The sequence below is a fragment of the Canis aureus genome, chromosome 8 (genome assembly GCF_053574225.1).
Source record: "Canis aureus isolate CA01 chromosome 8, VMU_Caureus_v.1.0, whole genome shotgun sequence".
NCBI lineage: Eukaryota > Metazoa > Chordata > Mammalia > Carnivora > Canidae > Canis > Canis aureus.
This window is the reverse complement of record NC_135618.1, coordinates 14876809-14904091: the sequence shown is the minus strand read 5'-3', so window position 1 is coordinate 14904091 and position 27283 is coordinate 14876809. Positions and strand designations below refer to the sequence as shown.

The 27283-nt window shown below is 43.6% G+C and overlaps 1 protein-coding gene and 1 long non-coding RNA gene across 2 annotated transcripts; both read left to right on the top strand.

Annotated features, from left to right (window-relative positions):
• Positions 1–4345: 4345 nt before the first annotated feature.
• Positions 4346–15065, top strand: LOC144318362 (uncharacterized). Its single transcript, XR_013384225.1, has 3 exons — positions 4346–4732; positions 4873–5083; positions 11609–15065. It is a non-coding gene; the product is annotated as an uncharacterized LOC144318362 (long non-coding RNA).
• A 354-nt stretch (positions 15066–15419) lies between these two features.
• Positions 15420–26093, top strand: BCL10 (BCL10 immune signaling adaptor). The gene is made up of 3 exons (XM_077905276.1): positions 15420–15742; positions 22257–22545; positions 24258–26093. Exons 1-3 carry the CDS (start codon positions 15686–15688, stop codon positions 24611–24613), a joined length of 702 nt encoding a protein of 233 aa, XP_077761402.1. The 5' UTR covers positions 15420–15685; the 3' UTR covers positions 24614–26093.
• The last annotated feature ends 1190 nt before the right edge of the window (positions 26094–27283 follow it).

The following is a 27283-nucleotide window of genomic DNA, read 5'->3' as shown; positions in this document are numbered from 1 at the left end:
AGACAGGATTCTCTGGGGAAGTATTCGCACCCTGCAGCTAGCTACATAGGCCTCCCCGGGTGAGAAGTGGCTCGACTACAAACTCACACCTGGCGCTCAGAGTGTCTGTCCTTGTGACTTTGGATTTGGGGGTTGGATCAGAGAAACCACAATACGCTTCCTTTGTCCTCACGGATAAGATGTGTCTCTCCAAAGCCAGGTGCACGGGCTCCTGAGTGTCAACTACCGCAGCCCCGGAGGACCGTCTGGAGAGCCGTGCAGGACCCTGTTGGGGGCTCAGTAACAGTCCTTTACTCCCCCGCCTGAGTTCTGAGCCTCCTGAGGAGTCGAGCTAAAGACCTAACAGAGGCCGAAATGGGTCCTATGTTACCGCTACAGGTTGGGTTGGAAGGTCTAACTTGTATCTGTCGGCAAAGGGAGCCTCGGCTGGGGCTGGGCCCTGCCAGGGCAGCTGTGGAGCGGGGACAGGCAGGCCGGGGACAGGCCTCGCAGGGCAGCCTGCTCCCCACGGGGAAAGGGAGGCGCTGGGCCGGCCCCCCGCTGGCTTCCCAAATTCACCAAGCAGAGGGACCTCTGCCCTAGGCTCCTCCTGGCCAAGGACTATTCTTCTCTCGCAAAGTCTCACTGAGACAGATGTTTCCAGAATGACAGTCTCCTGCAAGAGGGACAGCTGGTTACCCTGTGGGCTGCTCTGTTCCGACGCAGCGAGGAGCCCACCTCCATCCCGAGCCGTCGGGTGCTCGCTGCAAACCCCGGCTGTGCTCGGGCCGGGCCTGGGCCGCCAGCTCCGTCGGGGGCCACGCGGCGGCTCGGCCTAACCCTCACGGGTACCAGCCGTCCCCCCGGCCTCCTCAGGCACGTTCTGCCGGCGGTGTCCTACTCTGGGACTCGGTGTCATTAGTGTTACCTGAACCCACAACAACAATAAATGGAAAACCTCATCACTGCGGGGTTTTTGTTTAAGGCTGTTCCTCTCCAATGAGTCATACCGTCAGGTCAACACGCAGTTTCCTTCAAACCCCAAATCGGTTACACAAGTACCAGAGTTCACGGTGACCCTGTGTTGTTATGGTTTTTTCCTTGTTCTGTAAAACTTTCGTTCTTGGATTACACATTCTCAGGGACCACCGTCAAGTCCTCCTTTCTCCTCTGTCCTTCTCTGGGTATTAGGTGTGCGTGTGCATGTGTGTGCATGTGTCTTTCCATGTCAGCATCCTAGTCCTGCAACTAAAAGCCACCTTTCCTGTTTTTTGTTTTAAGATTTTATTTATTTATTCATGAGAGACACACACACACACACAGAGGCACAGACACAGGCAGAGGGAGAAGCAGGCCCCATGCAGGGAGCCCGATGTGGGACTCGATCCCCGGGACTCCAGGATCACGCCCTGGGCCAAAGGCAGGTGCTAAACCACTGAGCCACCCAGGGATCCCTGTTTTGTTTTGTTTTTGAGAAATATTGAATCAATTCCAATTTTCTTCTGGGCTTCCCTGCTAGCGTTTGGTGTGTGTGCATTGCTGGATTGTTCCAATAAGCTTCCCACTCTGGTCCAAAGGCATCTAAGGTAAAGAGCACTACAGGAAGGAGTTGGGCTTTCTGAGTTCAGAGCCCCCTCCTTCGGAGCGCCGCAGCCGGCAGGGTCTAAGGGAACCCGCAGACAGTCGCCTTCTCCCCTCTGCTTCCCTTATCCTTCCCTTATCCTCCCTGCCGCTGTGTATGCACCGTCTGTGTTTTTATGGCTTGCTCCTGTCCTTCCCTTACCTGTTCTGAGAATCTGCCAAGGCACAACTCTGTCTTATTCTTTGGATCTGCTGCAGCTAGCTCCTGACCCCTGGGAGGGGGCGGTTCTCAGTTACTATTTGAGGAAAGAAAAAGGAAAAGAAAGAAGCAAGGAGCTCAGGAGGGGCCTGGGCCCCCGGCATTCAGGCGTATACTAGCACCCCCTCCAGAAAGTTGCCTCCACACATTTTCTCATGGCCAGCTCCTGCCCTCCTTCTTCCTCTTTTTTTTTTAAAAGATTTTATTTATCCGTGAGAGACAGAGAGAGAGAGACAGAGACACAGGCAGAGGGAGAAGCAGGCTCCATGCAGGGAGCCCGACGCAGGACTCGATCCCAGGACCCCGGGATCATGCCTTGAGCTGAAGGCAGATGCTCAACCACTGAGCCCCCCAGGCACCCTAGCTCATTCCCACGGAATGCCATGTCCATTCAATGTCACCCCCTCAGAATGTCTGTATCCTTCCTAAAGGAACCACCAAAGGGGCACGCGTGGACACACACAGAGTCACCTTCTATCTTCCTTCCCTGTTTTATCTATTTCAGACTCTTCACTCTCTGAAATTGTTTTAGCTGTAGGTTTAGTTATTGTCCGCCTCTCTCCATTATAATGTAAGCTCCAGGAGGCACCCCAGCTACATACAGTCTTAAAGAGTGCCTGGCACGTGGCAGGTGCCTGAAGAGTTTCAATGGAATGAATAAATGGAGAAAGAGAGGGAGGAAGGAAGGGAGTATCTCCTCTCCCCCCATGCCCCACTGAATCAACTTTTAAAAGTAGAGAAGTAGGAACCTCCAGGGAGAAAAGGAAGCTGTTCTTGTGCCCTTTGCTGACTTGCCCCCTGGCTTTCCAATGTAGACCACAGGGGCCAGAAAACATCTTTGGTGGGAGAACAGGTGAGGGAAGTGAGAAATGTCTCAAGCCATGTATCCTTCAAGATGCAAAGGGAGAATGCAGAGGAAGCATGCTGATAGGGACGTGGGGGTCCAGCGATGCAGAGTCGTCCTGGAGACCGTTCCAGCCAACCTGCCTGCATGCAGCAAAGGACCAGCTGAGCTCCAGAAAATGGAGTACACGGTTTGCACAGACTCCCACAGGCATTGGGATATGTCACGGCACCCATGAAGAGGTGGCGCGGGGAGGCCTTGGAAGGGTCTAGAGTCGGGCCTGGAAAGCCAGGAGCCAGAGGCTGCAACATCACTGCTCATCCCGCTACATTGTCGTCTCTCCTTTTTTCTGTGTCTGCTTCCTCCTCCTCTCACTGCACACCCAGGCCCAGGGCCCACATATGGCTGCCAGGGAGTCCCACAGACGTGTTTCCCAATTCCAAGGGGGAGAATCCGATGGGGCCAGCTGGGGTGACGTGTCCACATCCCTTCTCATCAGCTGTAGGGTGGGGTCATACTGTCTAGGCGTGGCAGCCGGTAGGGTTCAGAGAACAGGGTATACGGCTGAGAATCAGCCAAAAGGACATTTGCCATCTCTACCTTGGTCAACAGATGGTCTACTCCAGACTGATAACATCTGAGAAACAGTTTATTGTCATTTCTTTTCAAATGTCCAGGTATTTTCCATTTGTTTTCCCTGTCATTAACCCACAATCACCTAGCCCTGGGAGCATAAACTATAAAAGGCCGCCCCATGAAATGTTTGCTGGGTCACTAGGGCATTAAACACTTGTTTCCAGTGTGAGTGGATCTAAAGTAGCAACCATGAGCCAATGACAGGGAAATGTTTACTGCCCTAAATTAGCCTAAAGAAGCCAAATGTGACAGAAATCCTGTGGGCAACTTTCCATCTTCCTCTTTCATTGATCCTGGGGCCTGAGAAAACAACTCCTGGAATGTACCCACTGAGTCCACCCACCTCAACAGAGCAAGATAGTGTATCCTGATTCACCCAAAATACACATTTCCATGGGTAATTATGAGGCCTGTTCACACGGCCTTATGCCTCTCTCACTATTTCTGACTCATTCAAATGGTTTTCTGGCTATTTAGCCCAGGTGTATGTGATACAAGATGACACCAGGTGAGGTCATTACCTCGGATTTTTTTTGAATACTTGATATTTTTCAATTGATTTATTACCTTTGAGCCAAGTGTTCCTTTGTTATGGAAAGTCTATTCCATAGAAAGCAGGTGCTGGGGAGGGTAAAACAAGGTGGCTTCAAGCAGAGAAGCTGCTGTGCACATTAACGTAAGATCTGTCATAACTGGACAGTGACATATCTCCAAAGATGATGACTCCTTTGGAGAAATATTCCTACCCTAAGAAAACGTAATGCAGCTCTGTGTCTACCACCATCCTAGCTTGTGGAGAGGTTTAGGGTCAGTTCTGTTTGGTTCTGTGGCACGCTTGCCCAGGCACTACTCCATGAAGACTCTCTAGTGACAAGACTTCAATCCTGGAGATTTTAAGCATTCTGAGTTATTGGAAAGGGGGCTTCCACATAGTATGAGGGGGCAGCTGAAGGAAATCCTGGGGCACAGGTGGTTGCTTTCAGACCTAGCTAATCATCACTGTGACTGCAGCCAATGAGCATTCCTCACCACAGGTGAACAGGACCTAATCTAGGTCCTCAAGACAGGTGGAGATCTCCAGGGGTAGGAGCTGATGGGCCATGGGTCGTGTTCCACTGGAGCACAGCTATCTCTCTCGCAGTCCTCGAGGTCCTTCCTCTCTCCCCACCCCACCCCCAGGCTGTGGAATCTTTAATCTGGGGGCAGAGCTCTACTTGCACTTATGCAGCTGTGTATCTGGCACTTTCTGTCTTACACCTCTATCAGTGACTTTTGAACTAAAACATTACTAATTCACCTCCTTTATTCTCTACTTCAAGAGTAACATCCTTCCCCTAGAAGCACTGGATGACTCATATCTAGTTTTCTGGGCTGGGAGGAGGATCTTCAGGGTGCAAGTGAAGAAAACCAGAGAGTGCAGAGCTGGAAAGCTTGTGAGTGTTGTAGGGTGGGTGAGAACACAGGAATGATTCCTTAAAATATTGTCCCATTCCATATGGATTAGGCTCTGTGACCACAATATAATGTTTGTTACTATGGAGTTTTGTGCTCTTGTTCACGTGGTTTCCTGCAGGGCTACAGGACAGACAAGTGGACCCTACCCAGAGGAGAAAGCAGGAAAAGCGGCTGGAGTGGACTTGGGGCGGCACGGCACGGACTGAACCGTGGATGTCCTGCTGCGGAGTTGACTAAGGGGTCAGATCTCGAGAAATGTACCGCTATCAGGCTTTACTTCATTTGGTTGTTTTGAAGACCATAATGCCACCTCCCTTCCAGCGATGAAGGTATGTGTTTCCCCTAAATGATGTCCCTTCCATCATTCCTTGGGCAAGCTAACTGAGAGCTGAATGAAGGGGAGAAAATAAGCAAATAGCTTCTCCCGTTCCCTGGGGTGAGTCAGACCTAGATTCTAAGGATGAACACGAGTGAGGCCCTCCTGTCTGGGAAGGTGGGGTTTGCTGGGTAGGATGGCCTTTCCTGAGGGAGGTAGAAATGAGGGTACCCCACAGAATGCCTCGGTGCCCACCATGACTTGCTGGCACCCTTCCGAGACGCTTGGAAGTGCGCTCTGCTCTGCACACGGCAGAAGTACCAGGGAGTGGACACCCCCAGGGAAGTGTTCAGCCAGTGATGGTTTGGAGCAATTGGATAAATATTCTTCAATCCTCAGGACAATTCTGAGGCATGTTCTATGCTGTCCAACAGAAATATAATGTAAATCACACATGTGATTTCACATTTTCTGGTAGATACATTTTAAAAAGTAGTACAAGACTGGTGAAATGAATTTTGATAAAATATTGTGTTTAACCCATATATCTAATTATTATCCTGTCAATATGTAATCAATCTAAAAAGTATCCACGAGATATTTAAAATTTTTTTTTGTACAGCTTTTTGTATGTTAAGAATCCAGTGTGTCTTTCACATTGAGAGCACAGCTCAGTCCTGATGAGACATAGACACTGCTCAGCAGCCACAGGTGCCCAGTGATGATCATATTGGTTATATGACCAGTTCTCTACCATCTCTCAATGTTTCCCAGTGCGACAGAGCCCGAGTTGTGTACAGTGGGAAATCCTCATCTTGATGCACCCTGTTTAGACTTCCTTCCCGGTCCCCGAGTGACCGCTGCAGTCTCTTGCCAGGCCTGCCTGAGGTCATCTGCTAGATGAACCTCCCGCCTTCCTCTGTGCCTCTGGTTCAGCTTCTAGGGTCTACAACCAAAGACATGAGGGATCTAAGCCTCTGAGCTCTGAGGGGCACCACATCTCCTATTCATTGTCAAGGTGCTCTCAATTTTGAACTTTCCTTCTGTTATTTTTATACGGAGTAAATACTTGTTAAAAGTTACAGCAGGATGTCTTCCATGCTGTGACAACCTGAAGGGAAGGGTCTGGTCTGTCTGCGCTTGAGCCTCAGTAGCAAAAAACAGTGTCCCTTCCCCTGAGGTCAAAGTGGTAGTGGCAGTAGCAGCACCCATGGTGATAGCTATGCCCGGCAGAGGGGCAATTTCGCCAAGGTCACCAGCAGGAATGTAGCCAAGTGACAAGGAGGCTGGGACAGAAGAACACAAGGGATTCATTGGCTTTCACACAAGACGGTTCTGAGGACCCTCAGACAGGCCAGAGGACAGTTTCTAGCCACTAAGCCAAGGGGAAGGTATAGCAGTTACCACAATTTTATATTTAAGAGAAAATTTTAATTTCTGTAGGCATGGGTAGTAAAGCCTGCACACGTGAGTGGTTTGTTGGTTAAGTCTCAATTTGCTGCCTTGGCCAGGATGACTTCAGAGAATCCTCCACCTCTAAAATAAGAAAAACAATGGCAGGTTGAGATGCAGATTGACTCCAGCACTGTTTATAAATTCCTCTAGAAGAGCTGCTTCCATGGGGCGCCGGGTGGCCTCAGTTGGTTAAGCGTCTGCCTTCAGCTCACGTCATGATTCCAGGGTTCTGGGATCAAGGACTGTGTTGGGCTCCCGCTCTGTAGAGAGTCTGCTTCTCCCTTTCCCTCTGCCTTTCCTCCTGGCTTGTGCTCTCTCTCTTTCAAATAAATAAATAAAACCTGAATGATAGAGAAGAAGAAAGAAAGAAGAAAGAAAGAAAGAAGAAAGAAGAAAGAAAGAAAGAAAGAAAGAAAGAAAGAAGAAGAAAGAAAAGAAAGGAAGAAAGAGAAAGAAAGAAAAAGGAAAAGAAGAAAAGGGAAGAAAAAAAGAAAAAGAAAGAAAAGAAAGGAAGAAAGAGAAAGAAAGAAAAAGGAAAAGAAGAAAAGGGAAGAAAGAAAGAAAAAGAAAGAAAAAGGAAAGAAAGAAAGAAAGAAAGAAAGAAAGAAAGAAAGAAAGAAAAAAGAAGAAAGAAAGATCCAGAGGGTATGGGTCCTGCCAGAGAGAACCAGCACCCGGAGAGGCAGCCTTGGGGCTGAGTTTCCTCAAGGCGGCATAGTTGGGGGAGAAACAGCATCATGGCTGAGGGGAATCAAGATGATCATCAAGAAGGAGGTGCTGAGAATCATCAGCTCTGAAGGATGACTTACTAATGACAAAAAGACTCAAGAATAATGAAAACAACCACTGCTAACATTTACTGCCCATACCCATAACTGGGTATCCATAAGGAACTAAGCACTTTTCATGTATTCAATCTGTGAGATGAGATGTTGCTATTTCTTATCCTCTGTAAGTTAGCATTTCCCAGCATTCCACCTTTATTCCTCCTCTCTTCACATTTTCATATTTAAACTTTTCTCCTGGGTGGAGGAGAAACCTCGGGCAGATAGCAGTTAGGAAGCTTGCCTAAACTTGAACAGTAAGTGGTTAAGGAATGATTCAAGGCCAAGTGAGGGAAGGCTGACGACCAGACAGTGAGGAGTGAGTCAGAGCCCAAGGTAGAGGTCAGGGGGGAGGACAGGCAAGGGAGGGGTCGAGGCACGTGGGTTAGGGCTAAGGTCAGAAAGAGTTACAGGACGCCAAATTCTCCTTTAACTGCGTCCTGGTGTGTCACAGAAGTGAGAATGGCTGCTGAGAGGAGCCACACAGGTCTGGATGGGGATAATGGAAAAAGTATGCCGACGTAAAGCAGAATTATTTTATTTTGATTTCTTTTATTCTGTTGTGGTAAGAGCACTTAACATGGTATCTACCCTGCTAACCAAATTCTAGGTGTACATACAGTATTGTTAACTATAGGCTCAGAGTTATACAGCAGGTCTCTGGAACATAATCATCTTGCATAACTGAAACATTTTTAAAGATTTATTTCCTTTTTTTTTTTTTTTTTTGAGAGAGAGAGAGAGAGAGAGAGAGAGAGCTCACAAGAGAGAGGGGCAGAGCCTGAGGCGAGGCTCAATCTCACAACCCTGAGATCATGACCTGAGCCGAAACCAATAGTTGGGACACTTAACCGACTGAGCCACCCAGGCACCCCCATAACTGAAACTTTAAGCATTGAATAGCTTTTAGTTAGCCAGTCATTCTTTATTTCTCACCATTCTAGAGGATATAAGACCAAGCTCAAGGTGCCAACACGGTCCAGTTCTGGTGAGAGCCCTCTTCTAGGTGGCAGACTGCCAACTTCTTGTTACATCTTCACTTGGCAGAAAGAGCAAGGGAGCTCTCGGGGTGTCTTTTACGAGGGCACTAATACCATTCAGGAGGGCCCCACTCTCTTGACCCAGTCACCTCCCATAGGCCCCACCTCCTAAAACTCACATTGAGGATTAGGATTTCAACACATGAGGTTTGGGGAGACACATTCATTTCATAATACCTACTATATACCAGGCACTGTTGTAGAGTCAACATTGAATAAAAGTAGACAAAATGCTGGCCTTACTGAAGTTACAAACTAGCCTAATAACAATAGATTGAATATTAAACAATAAAAATGGTAGGTCTGAGGTGTTGTGCTATCACAGCCAACTCTTTCCAAGAAAAAATCCCAGGTGAACTGGATTTCAAAAATTAGGGAAAAGATTTTTTTTTTAAAGGGAAAAGATAAAGAGAAAACTTCCAGTCATGCAGGCCAACCTCCTTCCTCTATTTAGCAAATATTCTCAAAGTTCAAGTGGCTCTGGTAGTGTGAACGTGGTCTCCCAGAGGCTTAGAGTTGGAAGCACTGTCAAAGTCACTTGGGCAAACCACCTTGCCTTCTGCCTTCCAGTTTGTGAATGCCCTCACAGCGAAAGTGGTCTGGGATATGCTTGAATACTTTGCAGGACAGAAAACTTAGTGTTCTTCAACTCAATCCACTTCAGAGAAGTTCAGTTTTTGTTCTGTTTTGTACTGATCCCCGTTAGAGTTCATGTTAACCCTGAGGCCATCATTAAGAGTATTTTATGTTCTCAGTTTTAGATTACCCACAGATTAATGTTTTTAAGTACGTTCTGGATCACTGTTTCTCACCCAATGCTCTGTGAAGCCCTGGGTATTGTTCCACTCTGGGCACTCTTACCCTATGCCTTCAATATTCCTTCCCAAATTATACCCGCAATGGAGCCCCACCTGGAGTTTGCAAGAACTGCCTTCTTTCTCCTTCTACGACTTGGATCTAAGTCCCCTCACTGTTGCACATGGATTTTCCTGCCTCATGGATCTTTGGCAGGATCAGGCATTCTCATTTATAAGATTCCCTCTGTAGACTCCAAGGTGCCACCTGACAGACCACGAACATCTGAAATCATGCTAAGCTGTTGTGTTAGCATTTCTTCATTCACCAGAGGAGAGACCATTTGCAGAAACTCACAATAGACTAAGTAAGAAGTCCTCTTACTAGATTCCTGAGGCTCAGCTTCTACTTATTTACATCGATGTCACCTTCCAGAGTCCTGCTCCATCACTTACATCCCTTCATCTTGATGTTGGGCCATTCCTTAGCTTCCTTGCCTTGGTAGGACACTCTTGTAAGGCAGCAGTTCAGAATCTATCACAAACTGGAAGGCTCTCTTTGCTGTCAATCTTGGGATGTTCTCTTTTCCATTGAGAGACTTGGACAATCCCATGATAAGTTTCCTAGCTTATCTTTTTCCTGCCTCAGACACAGAGAACAGACCTAAATGCATTATATCGTTGCCCTTGCCCCAAGGAATGCTCCTAGCTCCTCTGAATCACAGTCTTCTAAGGCAGTTAGCTCAGTCTTAAGTAGACTTAAGTAGTTAAGAACACAGCCTTGTAATCAGACACACTGAGTTGGGAATCTTGATTCTGCTTCTTGGTAGAGGAGTGGCCTTGGGCAAATAATATTTTCTAAGCCTCAGAATTCTCACCTGTAAAGTGAGTATAATAAAGCCTACCTGGAAGGACTATTGTAGGTATTAAATTACAACAGCAGATGTAATGTGCTTGGTTCAGAGTGGCTAAAAAATGTATCACTAGTGATTATTTCTCCCCAGACACTTACATGACTGGGAGATCTAACCCCTCCATCAAGATCTCCCTGCTAGTATATAGGATGGCACCTCTCCTCAACTATATTTAAGGTACTTTGTCCCATAATGCAAGCCTCCAATACCAAATTCCAGTCTTCACTCTCTAAACAAACCTCCTAGAGACAAGGCAGAGGGACTGATCCCTTCTCTCAAGTTCCCTTATCAAGCCCGACAATGTCCTAGTCTTGGGGTATACCTGTGAATGTCCTCGAGGATCTGTTCAGGCTCATGCTTATCACCTGCACCCTCCTGGTCTTTCCTTCCTAAACTGGGAGCTGCTCCTGGGACAGACTACTTGGAAAATTCACGAAGTTACTGAGCTGAACTGTCTGGATTCCACCACATATTGTCTTGCCATTAAAACCCAGGACTGTCTGGCTCAGAACTGGCCACTTTTTTCCTCCAATTATTTCTGGGAAAATTATAATTCACAATCACTTGGAATAGAATTCATTGCTCAACATGGCATCTGGTAGGAAGTTCTGGGGGGAAAAAAAACCATTAAGTAGCATTAGAGTGCCACCTATTAAATTCCTCTGGTCCAGTTTAAATACACCTCTTTCATGTTGTCTTGTCAGGCAGCAATGGTTTCCTCTTCCCTCCCTTTACATTCCTATAATAGCTATCTTTATTGAATGCTTATTAATTGTTCCCAGGTCATATAGCTGACAATTGGCAAATCTAGAATCCAGCTATACTGGGTTAAATAGTGTCTTCCCAAAATCCACGTCCACTGGAACATTGGAACATGACTGCATTTGAAAATAACGTCCTTACAGATGCCTTCGAGTTAAGATAATGTCAGACTAGATTAGAGTGGGCTCTGATCCAGTGATTAGTGTTGTTATAAGAAGAGGGAAATCTGGAGACAGAGAGACAGTAGGAAAACAGAGAAGGCCATGTAAACATGGAGCCAGAGATTAGAGTCATGTTACCAAGGCCAAGGAATGCCAAGGATTGCTGGCAACCGCCAGAAGCTAGGAAGAGGTGAGGAAACAGTCTTCCCTAGAGTCTTCAGAGGAAACGTGGCTCTGCCAGTTTTGAACTTTTCACCTCCAGACTGTGACTGAATAAATTTCTGTTGTTTTAAGTCACCCAGTTTGTGGTAATTCGTTGCAGCAGCCCTAGGAAACTAATACGCCAGCCTAAGCCTGTCAGATGCCAAACATCTTCATATTTAGCCACTATGATATGGTGTCTTGTGTCTGCAGACTATACTATAACTTTCATGGTACATTTATCAGACGCCTTGTATTTCACAGTAGGAGACAGATGGAATCCCTATAACTTGATGTGGGGGGTGGGGGAGGGGAAGAGGTGAAATTATTGCAAGGCAGGCAATGGACAGGGCTGTTTCTTGAAAAGGTGCCCAATCCTCATTACAGCCTGACCATGTGGTTGAGTAGAGAAGTGGAAATGTGTCTGCTCATGTAGTATGGTGCACCAGAAAAAAAGTGGGCCTGGATGCTGCAAGACCTGCCCTGAACCAGCTCCGTGATGAGGCACATGACATTCCGATGTGGCTGCTTTGACACAGACTGTCCACTTGGGAACGTGGAGACATGGCGTCAAAAACAAAAAGGTTAACCTCTTGGCTTTGAAAAATCCCTAAGCTCCTCACTCAGTCCCTCTCAACCCCTGATCCTCTCCCCGAACCCCCACATAGCAGACACTTTACCTTTTAGCTGAGTAAATGAATAAAGAACTGCACACTGAGCACAGAATGAGGTTGGAAGTGTCAGAAATGAAACAATGGTCAACAATGAGGAAAAAGTCAGATGTATGGCAAGAGTCATGAAAGAAGGCTCAAGAATAAGAGGTGTCTGACACTAACATTTGGTGATCAATAGTCGTAACAGAAGGCAATGTGGCAAAGTATCAACATTCGCCAAACATTGGCAGTGAATATAGATGTTTGTAATATTTTTCTCCACAGTGTGGTGTGTTTTAAATGTTTTGTTTAAAAAAAGAACAATCTGGGTGGCTCAGTTGGTTGAGTGTCTGGCTCTTGATTTCTGCTAAGGTCATGATCTCCGTGTTGTGAGACTGATCCTCATGTTGAGCTCTGTGCTGGGAGTGGAGTCTGCTTAAGTCTCTCTCTCTCTCCCCCCTCCCCGCCCCCCAGGTGGCTCAGCGGTTGAGCATCTGCTTTTGGCTCAGGACATGACCCTGGGGTCCCAGGATCAAGTCTCACATCAGGCTTCCTGCATGGAGCCTGCTTCTCCCTCTGCCTGTGTCTCTGCCTCTGTCTCTCTGTGTGTCTCTCATGAATAAATAAATAAATTTAAAAAAAAAAGATTCTCTCCCACTCCCTCTACCCCTCATCCCCACCCCCCTACCTGCCACTGCCCCCCTCCACGGGTACACACACATGCACATGTGCTCTCTCTCTAGAAAAAAAAATAAAATAAAAATAAATAAATAATAAAAAAGAACAATAGACCAACTCCTAATAGCTACATTGAAATGGTTGTGTCAAGTTGGCATTGTTGAAATCACTTTACTTTAAGGGATGCTGTATCCTCTCCTTCATCAGCGGAGCTTGTATTGTTGTGGCAAAACAGTTCATTTCCACACACACAGATGGACCAAGACTTTGGAGAGAAAGTATGGAAATATATATATGAAAACACATTTCCTTGGGCTCTGTACTCCTGCTCCTGAGAATTTGTGCAGAGGAAATGATAACTCAAAAGAAAAAAGGATGGAGAACATGTAGATGAATAAATGGGAGACAAACTGTTTATAACAATGACAAAGTGAGAAGAACTTAAGGTGACCACTAGGGAGTGCTCAGCACTGCTCCCACTCTGGTCACGCCACCCCCATCTCCCCCTAGATCCCTGGGGTAGCCTCCAGCTGTCTCTGCTTCTACTTTTACACCTACAGTCTACTCTCAGCAGCCAAAGGTAGCCCTTTTAGAAGGAAATGAAATCGCATCCCCACTTCTCTCCCAAAGGTTCCTACCACCCTTGCTGCTTCTAGCCCTGACTTGAGCCACCACCTCCCAGACCCTGAATTTCGGGAACAGCACCCTAACTGGTCTCCCTTTTTCCATCTTCCTTCTCCTCAAGGCAACAGTGAAACTGTTCCTTTTTCAAATCATAAATCGGATCATGTCACTCCACTGCTCAGAACCCTCCAGTGGCTTCCCCTTTGACTCAGAGTACACCCATATGACTCAGTAAAATCAGGTTACACATTTACAGTAGCACACAAGGACCTCATCTCCTTCCCAGTCCCACTGGATATTTTTCATTGGCTGTTCCCTCTACTCATAATGTTCTTTCTCCAAATGTCCACATGACATTACCTCACTCTGTTCAAGTGGTAGCTTAAATCTCCTTTTCTCAGTGAGATCTTCACAAACTACCCTATTTTAAACGTTACCACTCCAGTACTGAGTGATGAATAATGTATAGAATTGTTGAATCATTATATTGTACACTTGAAACTAATATAACACTCTGTGTTAATTATAGTTGAATAAAAATATTTTTTTTTACTGTTAACATCCCATATACCCTTATCCTACTATCCTGTTTTGTATTTTCTCTTAGCATTTGTTATCTTCTAACAGAATAACTTTACATATCATTTTCCAAATGTCTATTTGCTCTGCCCTGAAACACATGTATGCTGGACTTTAAACTCCAGGAAGAAATAAATTTTTACCTATTTTGTTCATAGCTGTTTCCCCAAACCCCAAAACCGTGTCTGGTGCATAGTTGACATTCAATAAATATTTGTAAAATGAAAGAACAAATGGTTAAGTAAATTGGGTTAAACCAAGATGAGGGAAGATTAAGCAATCAGATAAAACTGTACTGTGGATCAATGTAGGAAAAGACACATGATGTAATGTAAATGTTAGAAGCTTATGATGGAGCCCGAAGCTGCTAAGAGACATCTGTGTGGCTTTGGCAACATTGTCCTTTTCTGGTTCTTTTGCTTTCCCTTCCTTTAAATGTTAGAGTTCTCAAGAGGTATCCCACTGGCTGGTTCTGTGGGTAGAGCATGCAACTCTTGATACTGGGTTGTGAGTTCAAGCCTCATGTTGGGTGTAGAGTTTAGTTTCAAAAAATGTTGGACTTCCCAAGTTTGTCTTTGTCTATCTACCTCTTGTCCTGTCTACCCTCACTGCTTCAAATACCACGGAGTTTATTCAGCATGTTGTCCAAACCATTGTCTTGGGCCCATTGTCTTGTGTTTTGAACTTCTCATCCACATTATTCATTCTTTTTTAAAAAAAATATTTTATTTAGTTATTCATGAGAGACACACAGAGAGAAGCAGAGACAGAAGCAGGCTCCTTGTGGGAAGCCCGATCCTGGACTGGATCCCAGGACCCCAGGATCACCACCTGAGCCAAAGGCAGATGCTCAACCACTGAGCCACCCAGGTGTCCCCATTCTTCATTATTCATGTTGTTCTGTATACACTTCCATTAGTAGTTAGATACCATTCTGGGCGTAGTTGTCTGCTTATCAGTCTCCCCCATAAAAATAGAATTCTTCTAAGATAAGATGACTAAGACATATTAGTAAGGACTCAATAAGTGTTTGGGTAGTAAAAGATCATCATAAACGGAGTTCATACTGTATGCCAAGTACCTCTGAGAACCTTACATATATAGTATCATTTAATTCTCACAGTAGCCCATAAGGGATGTAAGGTAGACATCCCTTCATCACACAGATGGAACAAATAAGGAAACAGGATCATAAAAAAGTGACCAAAAAGCATGCTGACGTTAAATCGAGTGCTAAAATGAAAGGATTATAGGCGGTTTTTCTCTTTCAAAAATGTCTTGACAAAAAAAAAAAAGTCTTGACTATTGCAGCGGAGCTGCCCGCGGGCCGCGTCCGAGCAGGCGGGTATCTAACCCCACAGCTTCAGTAGGTTAAGGCAGCGGCCGGAAGCTGCGGGGCGGGGTCTGGGGAAAGGGGAGGAGCCCGGGGGGGACGGTCCGGCAGAGACCCGCCTCCGCCGGCGAGCGGTCCGCAAAGGCGGGGCCTGCGGCGGGAGGAGCCTCGGGCCCCACCCACGGAAACGCTCCCCGCAAAGGACGCGCGGGGGCTGTGGGCGGGGCCGGGGGCGGGGCCAGGCTCGGGCCCCGGGCCGGCAGCGATTGGCTCCCGCTGGGAGGGGGCGGGCCCCACGGCCAGCCCCGCCTCGTCGGGGGGCGGGGCCTGCGCCGGCGCCTCCGGGAGAGGAAGGAGCGCAGCGCGGAGCCCGCTGGGGGACGCCCAGGTCTGCGGCGCCCTCGGCCCCAGAGGCGGAGCCGGAAGCTCTACGGGCTCGTCCGTGAGCCTCTGTTTTGGAAGCGGCAGCCCTCTTCCTCTCGACCCGCTCCGCCTGCCCTTGTCGCCGCTTCACCCGGAGGCCCGAGTCCCCTGCCTGGCCGGGTGGTGCCGCCGCAGCTCCCGGACCCGGAAGAGGCGCTACCCCGCTCCTCCGCCATGGAGCCCGCTGCGCCGTCCCTCACCGAGGAGGACCTGACCGAAGTGAAGAAGGACGTGAGTAGCCAGCCTTGCCCGGGCGCCGCCGAGGGCCGGGGGTCGCGGGTGGGCAGGGGCAGGCCCGGCCGGGCGGGCGGGCGAGGAGAGCGGAAACGCGGAGTGGGAGTCGGAGCCGGAGAGGAGCAGGAGCCTGCGGGTCCGAGGGGCTCCAGGTCCGGGCGCTGCTGCACGACGGCGCCCGGGGGACCTCGGTGGAAGCGACCCCTCGTGACCTGTTAATCCACGTTTAGGTCGCTGGGTTCTGAAACCCTGTCCAGTGGAGCGTTTCACCGCACTCAGCTTCTTGCCGGCTCTCCACTCCTCCCCGGGGATCTCTACCCCCACCCCTGCGCTTTGGGGCCGCGTCGTCGGGAGTCGACTGCCCAGGTTCCGCCTTGAGTCACACTCCCTAGGCTGCTGGCCCAACCTGGAGCGACAGCTGGACCCGAGAAAGGCTCCAAGCAGTGGAGCAAATATGTGAAACTCTTTTATAAAGGGGGGTTGGGGGAAGCTCAACAGCTGAAAGCACAACCTGGAATTCCCCTAGTAAGCAAACGCCCACATATTTAAATTGGGGGGTGGGTGTAGCCGAAAATTAATTTACAGGTAAATGCTGAAAATATTCAGTACCTAAATTATGCCCTTTTGCTTGGATGCTGCAGAACTGCACAAATCTTAGTACTTATTTGTTGAGGTATCTCGTTTCTTTTGCTTTTAATTACTTGTTTTGCCACGTGAGACCTGTAGGAGTACCCCCAAAATACTTCGTGTAATTTCGAATTAAAACCAGAAACCCAACAGAAAATGAGTTCTGCAGCACTTAATACAGAATTATATTTGTGAACTGGACAAGACAGCAGCTTTTTTAGATGTTCATCTACCTTAGATGCTTACCCCCTTTTCTCCCTTGAAAGGTTTATTACACTGCACTCATAATTACATAATGACAATTGGAATGACTCATTAACAGAAGGAAACTGGATATGACAGGGATTTGTGCCTTAGTTTGCTCATTCAGCGATACAGATGGAGCGCTTAGTATATGGAAGGCACTGTCCTTGGGCCTGGAAAGATACAAAAAAAAAAAAAGATAATCTGGCCTCTGCTTTATATTCTAGTCGAGATAAAACCGGGACATTGATAACTACCACAGAATAAATGAGTGTTGTCTTATATAAGATTGGTGCCAGTGGAACCATGCACTTCAAGAGCTAAGCCTGTGGTGTTCCAAAATCTTTGTCACATAATTTGCAATGTTCCCATTTAATCTTTACAGCAGTGCTGTGAGAGGTTACAGTTGGGCATAAATATAAAACCTGTACACAAACACAGTTGTGAAGAGTGTCTTCCAGGTCTCTTTTTTATTTATTTATTTATTTTTTCTCTTTTTTTTTTATATATTTTTTCATTTATTCATGAGAGACACAGAGAGAGAGAGGCAGGCAGAGACACAGGCAGAGGGAGAAGCAGGCTCCATGCAGGGAGCCCGATGTGGGACTGGATCCCAGGTCTCCAGGACCACGCCCTGTGCAAAGGCAGGCACTAAACCATTGAGTCATCCAGGGATCCCCAGTCTTCAGGTCTTTATTCACTTTTTTTCCCTGTCAGTTCATTGATACTATCCATCTCCATGATTTCAATTTACAGCTATCTCAGCAATTCATAATCTTGGGGAATCATGAAGGGGTCTCAGGAGGTCTATGAAAAAAATGTATGTGCACATTTTTTTTCTTAGAGATTTTTTTCATGCTATTTTCAAAATGGTTGATGACCTCAGTCTTAAAATTATCATACAAATATTTGCACTTCCTTCTTTGTCAACTCTAGATGCTTGTTTCCAAATATCTACTGGAAATTTACTTTTATGTTCTGTACACTCCTCATCTTGTCAGAAATTGAACTTTTTATCATCCCTTCCCCAAAGCTGCTTGCTATATTCTCTGTCTTGATGGATAGTATGCCACCACCCAGCCTTCTGGAAAGTCCCACTCTTTCATTATGCTCCTCCCTTCCCCCTGCCCCCATCAACTTGTTTACCTCATCTTTTGGATTACATGCTGCTGTGAGGTATGCATGGTTCTAACAATTCGAAAATTAGAAATTAAGACGCAATCCCAGTTTGAAAAGAGCTTAATTTCCTGGAAGGAGGGAAACAGACATAAATTAATAATTGCAAATTACAGAATAAGTGCAATGAATTTTGCATTCATCTAGAACACTATCTACTTGACACTCTGCTAAGTGCAGGATATACAGAGTTGAACAAAACAAATGTGGTTTTTGCCTGCTTCAAACATATAGGTCATTAAGGTTGAAGACAAATATATGCTTACAAATTATGCTAAGTACTATGAAGGAGACAAACAGGTATTGAGACAGTAGCAGGGGGAATCAACTTGACATAGGACGGTCAGGGAAGGTTACATTTAAAGTGGTTGCTGAAGAATATAGCAGAACTGGGGCAATAATCCTCTAGGCAGAGTAAGGTTTGTAAAGGAACTAAAACAGGCAAGACCTTGGTGACTTGGGGAAATTGGAAACAGGCAGAGGGTGCTCTGAGAAGTTAGGAAGGTTGGCCTAGAGCCAGATCATGGAGGATTTTACAGATGGTAATAAAGTATTAGGATTTTTCTCAAGTGTAGTAGGGGTCTGCTGAAGAACTATGTTAATATTTTTAATCCCTTTGCCTATTGTATGGACGGAAGGGAGCAAAAGTGAGAAGAGGGAAACTATATTAATTCATGGAATTAATATAGTTAAGAGCTGATGGTGATTTGGATCAGGGGGAAAGCAGTAGAAATGGATGGAACAGGAGGATTCCAGATGCATTTTTGAAATAGAAATGTTAAGATTTGGTGATGGATTGAATTGAGAAAGAGAGTAGAGTCAGACTGGTGAGTGAAAATGTCAGATCAGCAATTAGACCTACAAATCTGAAGATCACAAAGGAGATCCAAGCTGTGGGATTGAGTGAGTTCACCTAGAAAGTTGAGAGCTAGAAGGGAAAAGGGAGATCATAGGGGAGTTTTTTGGTTTTTTGGTTTTTTGTTTTTTGTTTTAAATGAAAGGTCATAGCCACAGAGATGGGAATAGAGCCAGGGGAGTGTGGTATTCACGAAACCAGTATTTCAAGGAGAGGGAGTGGTCAGCTGTGTCCATGCTGCTGAGAGGTAAAATGAAGACAAATGAGGATGAGATTTGACAGTGACGAGGTTCTTGGTGGCTGAGAAGAGTAATGATACAGAATAGAAATGAATTGGGAGATAGGAAGTATAGTTGTGGTATGTAGAAAAGTGAAGTATATGCACAGGGTGCTACAAGGACAGAAGAGAGGAGTGCCTAATTCCTTCTGGGGAGTTTAAACAAAGCTTCCTGAAGGAGGTGACCACTGTGCTGAATCATAAATGATAAATAGGGACTTAGGGTATGAGAAGAGAAAATCAGATAAAGTGACAACATGAAGAACTACACAGTGACAGTTTTAGGTAGAACACAAAGTACCAGGACAGTTAGAGGTGGTGACAGATTAAGCTCCAGAGGCAGGATCCATCCTATGAAGTGCCCTGTCTGCCATTATCAAATAGCTGTTACTTATTGTGTACTGACTGTGTATCAGAGACTGTGTCAAGCCTTCATACTCATTGTCCTACTGAGTCCTTCTAGAGGTTCTGCAGGGTAAGTGTTTATCACTATTTTACAAATAAGGAACCTGAAGCTTAGCTTAAGTTTCTTGCCCCAGTTCTTAAAGAAGTATATGGCAAATTACGATCCAAACTGACATTGGCCTTATTCAAAGCCATACTCTTGACCTCTCTACTATTCTGCCAAAGTTGAGGAACTTTATCTTTTAAGTTGGTGGAACACACTGTTTTAAATTTTTACAAAATTAACTGACAACATTTCAATATTAGTAGAATTCCACTCCAGATTTTCATTTTCTCTTGAAAAATTGGAAGATCTGATAGATGTGTGAAGGAGAAATTTGAGTGGGAGGAAAAAAATGGGAAGTACAGCTAGGTGTCTTGTTTGTTAATAGTCCCTGCAACGTATGACGAAGACCTGAGCTAAGGCAATGCTAATGATAAAGATGAAGTGAAGGGGCAGATTTGATAAATACAAGGGGTAAGTTGGCAGGACTTGGTGGGTAGGTGATCAGATGTGGCAAGGGAGCAACAGAGAGGAAGTTGAGGATGAGTTGAAGGTTTATCGCATGATCAGCTGGATGGTGGTACTCCCAAATGAGTGAAGACTATCAAATGGAAAGGACAGGCAAAGATATCAAATTTGGTTTTAGACAAGTTGATTCAAGTAGCTTTGGGATGTCTAAGTGGAGAAAGTCTTGATCACATACACAAATTTGGGGATCATCAGTATGTAAGTAGTAGAGATGACAGCAGATGAGGTTTTTCAAGGAGTTCAGCTTTAAAATCAATTCTCTCCCTCCATCCTCACTGCTTAAATTCATGCACTCAACATAGCTTATGTAAAATATTGTGGCAGTCTCCTTATGGGTCTCCCAATTTTTGCTCCCCCAAGTCCTCTGCAAAAGTTTTTATTATTTTATTGCTTCTTATTTATAAACCCTTTGACTCTTGGCTACAGGGAAACATATGTTTCTCAACATGTTATAAAAACTCTTCCATAATACAACCTGTTTTCCTTTCCTTAAGCTTAATTCCTTAAGCTTAATTTCTTACCAGTGTCACATGCACCCCTGCATCCCAACTACCCCAGACTTGTTAGTATTCTCCTCTGTGCACCTTCATACTACAAGTATACCCTCTCTAAATTTCCCGGATCATGGAGGTACAGTTAATTGTTTACTCTGTACTTCCCTAATACTTGTGGTTTTTTTCTGGGTCATATCACATTGTATGATAATTATTGGCTTGTGTTTGATAGATACTCCAACGAGACTGTGTGCCCTTTGCATACAGGATTCAAGTTCTGTTCATATTTGTATGCTCAACACTTGGCATATTGGGTATTTAGATATATGAAGAGTTTGTTGCGTGAACAAATAAATGAATGTGGGAGCTCAGTGGCTGAGAACTATAGGGACCCTTCACCCAGCCTACTTTTGTGCCACCATGTACTCAAATATTTCTAAGATCTTCCATTGCCTTTAGCTCATCATGATAAATGTAAGTCAAATTAGTCATCATTGTCTTCATCACTAACATTTATTGACCAGTTACTATGTACCAGGCACTTTCCTAAGTACTTTACATATATTATTTTGTTCCTCATAATACTCAGATGAGGAAGCAGAGGCCCCCAGGGAGTTAAGTTATTTGCCCAAGATCACATATCTAGTAAGTAGGAGAGCTAGAAAACAGTCATTGGCATCAAATTATTAATGCTATTTAGTGGGACCCACGTCTGCTCATTAAGCCCCCTGAGGCACTTCTCAGATCTAAGCCTGTTTTCTGTGATTTCCTTTTCTTCATCTCTTTAATTTCTTCCAACATTCACTATTGCTTTAGTGTACTCCCCCACCCCACCCCACCCGGCACCCACTTCCTTCTACCCCCTGACTCACTGAGTTAGAATATAGTCTTTCCAACTAACTCCAAAGATAGACACATTAAGGGCTCTTATAGTTATGCTCTTTTAAAGACATTCATACTCTAGGATAGACACTCTATGGTTTTACTCTAAGAAAATGGAAAAAAAAATTTTTATAAGATTTTATTTATTTATTCATGAGAGACACACAGAGAGAGGCAGAGACATAGGCAGAGGGAGAAGCAGGCTCCATGCTGAGAGCCTGATGTGGGACTCGATTCCGGAACTCCGGGATCACGCCCTGGGCCGAAGGCAGACATTTAACCGCTGAGCCACCAAGGCATCCCAGGAAAATGAAAGATTAATAAACATGAGAAGGTTATAAATTATGGGACCTCGCTAAGTTATCCTCTTTGGTCCTGACTAATCCTGGATTCCATGTTAAATGGTAACTAAAATGTATGGAAGCCTCTGCCTTCATCTTTACCCCTGAAAGTGGAGGCCTGAGCATACCTCCCCTATTTCCATGGACCTGGGCGCTCTAGACCTATTCCCTTGTCTCAATAGCGTGGCCTTGGTTTATAGGTGTGAAGATGAGATTAAAACAGGACAGAAGAAGGGCAGCCCCAGTGGCTCAGCGGTTTAGCGCTGCCTTCAGCCCAGGGCCTGATCCTGGAGACTTGGGATCGAGTTCCGCATCGGGCTCCCTGCATGGAGCCTGCTTCTCTCTGCCTGTGTCTCTGACTCTCTCTCTCTCTATGTCTCTCATGAATGAATGAATGAATGAATTAATTAATTAATTAATTTTAAAAATCTTAAAAAAAAAGCTGCAAGGAATGTTTAGTTACTTCTGTCTACTTGGCCCTTCGTCTTAATAACATGGATTTTAGTAGGTCTGAGCCTCTTGACTTCAGTACGTTTTCTCTCACCAATTAAGATTCCTAACTAATGATCAGTCACCTATGTGATTTCCTCAAGTGAGGGTGAAAAAAAAAGCACTGAAGCACAGTTTTATGTCTTTCAGGCTTTAGAAAATCTGCGTGTATACCTGTGTGAAAAAATCATAGCTGAGAGACATTTTGATCACTTACGTGCAAAAAAAATACTCAGTAGAGAAGACACTGAAGAAATTTCTTGCCGAACATCAAGCAGGAAAAGGGCCGGAAAATTGTTAGACTATTTACAAGAAAACCCCAAAGGACTAGATACACTGGTTGAATCTATTCGGCGAGAAAAAACACAGAACTTCCTGATTCAGAAGATTACAGATGAAGTGCTGAAACTTAGAAATATAAAACTAGAACATCTGAAAGGTAAGATATTTTGGTGTCCAAGAATTCGTTTAAATGTAACAATGCTTTTAAAAGCAAAATACAAAACAAATCAAGAAATCATCATTTTGTTTTTATTCAAAAAGTTTCAGCTTCAGAATTACATTTGATTTACATTTTTTTAACCTTCTGTCGTTTCATTGGAAGATTAGAATATCACTCTGTGTTCTGTATTTATATTCATTTAACAATACCATTTATACAAAAATGAAATCCTGGTGTACATAGGAGTTTGTTTCTCAAGTCTGCAGGATAGAAGATCAGTCTATTCAAAAGTAACCCCTGAAAATGCACATAACACATGAAGAAAAATATATAAGGCAAGGTATTTGTAATAAGTCCAACTGTAATGGTTCTTCCACCAGTTGATCACAGAATGAAGCGATTGGCATATGTTTGTAAGAATCGTGTTATGTAAATTATCCATAGCTTTAAACACTAGAGTTACATGTCATGAGAGAGGCGTGGGAACAAAGGTTGATGAATGACTTGCCATGTCTCACCCTCACCCCGGAGCACACACTCACTAATTGGAATACTACACAGAATTGCCTCTACTGTTTAAATCCTCCTCTCCCCACAAACCCCATCTCTCTCCCTGTGCCTTTCTCTAGACAGTTGAGATAAATGTGCATGTGATGTAGCTCTACTCCAGCTGTTCTAGGCACTGGGGATCCAGAAAAGAGTAATTTAGACCCTTAAGAAACTCTGTAAGTCCATATTGGGACACATTGGAAGTCTCCCCTCCTGAGCCATATTTCAGAAAATAGTTTCTATAGCATAGATCAGAAATGCTGAAGGTACTGTGAAGTTGAACAGCTGTTGGGGGAAAAATGATCTATAAATATACTTTATAGATTTTGCAGATTTTACATAAAATTTCTCAAGTCAGGAGATTCTGTGCCTATAGACATGTTAAATATTTGCTAAGACTAATAGAAAGATAGAATTTGTGCTTATTCTTTTACCCTGAGGCTAATTGTTAGCTACACCCATTGGATAAGGTAAAATTCTTTGATCAGAACAACCACTGTCATTTAAGTAGACCATTAGGTTTGAGAACCAGGACATTATTAATGTGAAGAGACCTGGGTTATAGTTCTCAGTTTCCCAGGAAGTGGTTCTGGAAGGTTGGGTATGACTTAACTATTTGGGGACTCTCTTTTTTCATCTATACTAGTGAGAAGTTATCCAGGGGACCTCTGAAATCCCTTCCACTTCTAACACCCTGTGATTCAAGAATCCGTAATTGGTATTATTTAGCTCAGAATTTGAGCATATGGTCCGTTTAAAGTTTGTTTTTTTATTAGGTAATGTGTTTTGTGCCAGAATGCTAAAGAATAGCAGTTTTGAAAGCTGTTTCTTATTTTATGAAAAATTTTAGGGGCTACTTAATATTTTCTAGGTCATTCAGTGGTTAAGTATATAAGTATACAAATTAAATGTGAATGATAGCATATCATTTAGCTTCCTTGAGACTATTTCCTTATCTAGGAAATAAAAATAATGGTGCACTTCATGGCGGTTGGGAAAAGCAAATGAAACGTGAAATGGATTATGACCAAATTTATAAATTGCTGTTTAAATTTTGGTTATGTGGTAGCCAGCTTGTAATCTCTAAAAATGTACAAGATAGGTATGGGCTTAATTTTTTTAGTTACTTTTTCATTTACATCTGAATAATTTTATCATAGGACTGAAATGTAGCAGCTGTGAACCTTTTCCAGATGGAGCCACAAACAACTTCTCTAGATCAAATTCAGATGAAAGTAATTTCTCTGAAAAACTGAGAGCATCCACTGTCATATACCATCCAGAAGGAGAATCCAGCACAGCCCCTTTTTTTTCTACTGAGTCTTCACTGAATTTGCCTGTCCTAGAAGTTGGCAGAACTGAAAATCCCACCTTCTCTTCAACTACACTTCCCAGGCCTGGGGACCCTGGGGCTCCTCCTTTGCCACCAGAGCTGCAGTTAGAAGATGGAGGAACTTGTGGAAACTCTAGTGAGATGTTTCTTCCCTTGAGGTCACGTGCTGTTTCGCATCAATGACAGTTTGCAGCCTCTTAATTTTTTTTAATAATGACAAAAAATATTTGAAAGATTATCAGTCTTTTTATAAAATTACTGTAATGACTTAACATTTGATATATGTTTTTTAAAATGCAGTGGAAGCCTACTTTATAAAAAAGACTTTTTTAGAACCAAAGAATTGCATACTTTTAGATAGCTAAAGAACATCATGTTGATCATGTACTTTTCAGTGTTTTCCATTCTTTCCATTTTTAAAGTATTGAGTGTTTTCACATTTTTTAAGACTAATAGGGAACATTTCTCTATTTGAGAATAGAGTGTTAGGGTAGGAATGATGTCTCAGTGTATTTGTACTAGAATTTTCATAGTCTAATAGTCCTTTCCGACTATTCAGTAAATTTTCAGACTAAGCTATATCTATATGGTAATAAATCCAGTCACTGACAGGAAAACTACGAGTGTACTGAAAAGAACCTCCCACTCACTTGGGCTAAACACTTACAGAGTCCCCTTCTGATGTGGAGGAGCACCTAAGGGAGTCTGAGCCACCTAAGATCTCAATTTGCCAAAATACGTTTCTTATTAACCTTATTAATTAATACCACTTTCTTAGGATTTTCACAATCTTATCATTTTCATTCCTACAGAAAAAAATCTCAGCAAAAACCTGCTATTACACGTAATTTGGTGAGGTTTCAAAAGTATTTTTCTGAACTTTTCATCCTCTTTCAGTGAGGACCACTGTACAAGTTGAAATAACTAGAACAAAATGTTGTCTGTGTGTGTATATGTGCTAGTCTTGTCTTCGATACTGTCTGGAACAAGTGGGCCATTGGCTTCATTTGTCTTTTTTACTATATAACAAAGTTTGACTAGTTTTACACCTTTATAAATTTTATGCTGTCATTGGTTTTATTTAAATTATAATCTCCTTGTTTCCTGATATATGTCTCATATATTTCCATTACTTTGAAAAGGCAGAGGTGGGACTATGCTATTAACAACAAGAGTTTTTGAATTACAGTGCTATTTTTTTTGGAAGTTTCAAGTATTTCAATAGGAAATAAATACCTAAAATACTTTTTTTACATGTACCAATTTTTATAGAAATCTTACTTCAAGTGATGAGATCAAGTTGCATTTCTGGATAGACATGTATTTATCAATCACAAAGAAGATCAGCCTTTGGCTTTAGAACTTGTTTTAAGCCTGGATAATTTTTGTAGTGTAACATTTTCTAAGGATTATGGGAAGCATGTTTCACCTTCAGCAAGGCATAAGAAAACAGTGGCATTACATTTAAAGAAGTTAAAAAGCAGAAGCAGGCTTTTCATTTCATTAATTAAAATTTGATATGTGGTTACTCTTATTTAAAAATAATTTACTCAGAATCAGAAATAATTTAGATATACTGTATCACCCACATTTATAGTTGATAACACTGAGTTTTCTTTCAGACTGTTAACTATACAGACAATAAAATTAAGGTTTTAACAAACTTAGCCTTTGGGTTTTCTGAATCCTATGAAGTCAATTTTTTTTTTCCTTTAAACTGAAAACCACCTATTGCTGGAAGTACATAAATTAGAATGACTCACAGGTTGGTGAATGCAGGAGTGAAAAAGTTACTTTTTACAGATATTGTATTATCACTTCACACAAAAGCAACAATCCTGATCTCACTTTATAATTCTATCTTATTCAATAGACTTTATTTTTTAGCATGGTTTTAGATTTGTAGAAACATTGAGCAGAAAGTACAGTTTCCATATGCCCCCACTTCCTCTGTTTTCCATTTTGATATCTTGCATTAGTGTGGTATATTCATTAGAATTGATTAGCTAGTCTTGAAACATTATTAACTAAACTTAGTAGTTTACATTAGGATCTACTCTGTGCTGTGCACTTCTATAGTTTGGTTGTCTTTTTTTTTTTTTTAAGATTTTACTTATCTATAGCAGCACATGCACTAGCAGAAAGAGAGGCAGACTGAGAGGAGAGAATCCTTCAGCAGACTCCCCACTGAGCTTGGACTCGGATGCAGGGCTTGATCCTGTGACCCTGAGATCATAACCTGAGCCAAAATCAAGAGTCAAACTCTTAACCGACTGAGACACTGAGGCCCCCCAGTTCTATGGGTTTTGTTAAATGCGTAAAGTCATCTATCCACCAGTATGATATCATACAGGACAGTTTCACTGCCCTAAAAATTTCCTGTGTTCCACTTACTCATCTCTTCCTTTTCCCTCCCCCTTCCAACCCTGGCAACCACTGATCCTTTTATTGTCTCTGTGGTTTTGTTTTTTCCAAAATGTCACATAGTTGGAATCATATGTAGCCCGAGTAGTATGTGGCCTAATTTTTCTCCATGTCTATTCATGGTGAACACACCTCTTACTTTTGGTCAGTATGTTGGTCTTAGTGCAAGGTCAAACACTGGCAAATTAGGAACAGGCCAGAATAATGGCAAATTTTTGTTTTGTTTCAGTTTTTTTTAAGAAGTGTTTTGGCTCTGTTTGGGATTTGGGGATTTGTTTATTTTGATAAACAGATTTTGTTAAATTTTAACTAATTACCAATCTTTTGTGTTTAGTGATTTCTGTCCCCTGTTTTAGAAATTTTTTCTTCTCTCAATGTCATGATGGTATTTTCCTATGTTTTTTTCTGGAAACTTAGTTATTTTAGTTT

Excerpts from the sequence above, each read along its gene's own strand:
- BCL10 (XM_077905276.1), top strand. The coding sequence starts at position 15,686 with ATGGAGCCCGCTGCGCCGTCCCTCACCGAGGAGGACCTGACCGAAGTG. Across the intron at positions 15,743-22,256 it reads TGACCGAAGTGAAGAAGGAC|GCTTTAGAAAATCTGCGTGT; the intron begins GTGAGTAGCCAG and ends TATGTCTTTCAG. Across the intron at positions 22,546-24,257 it reads AAAACTAGAACATCTGAAAG|GACTGAAATGTAGCAGCTGT; the intron begins GTAAGATATTTT and ends ATTTTATCATAG.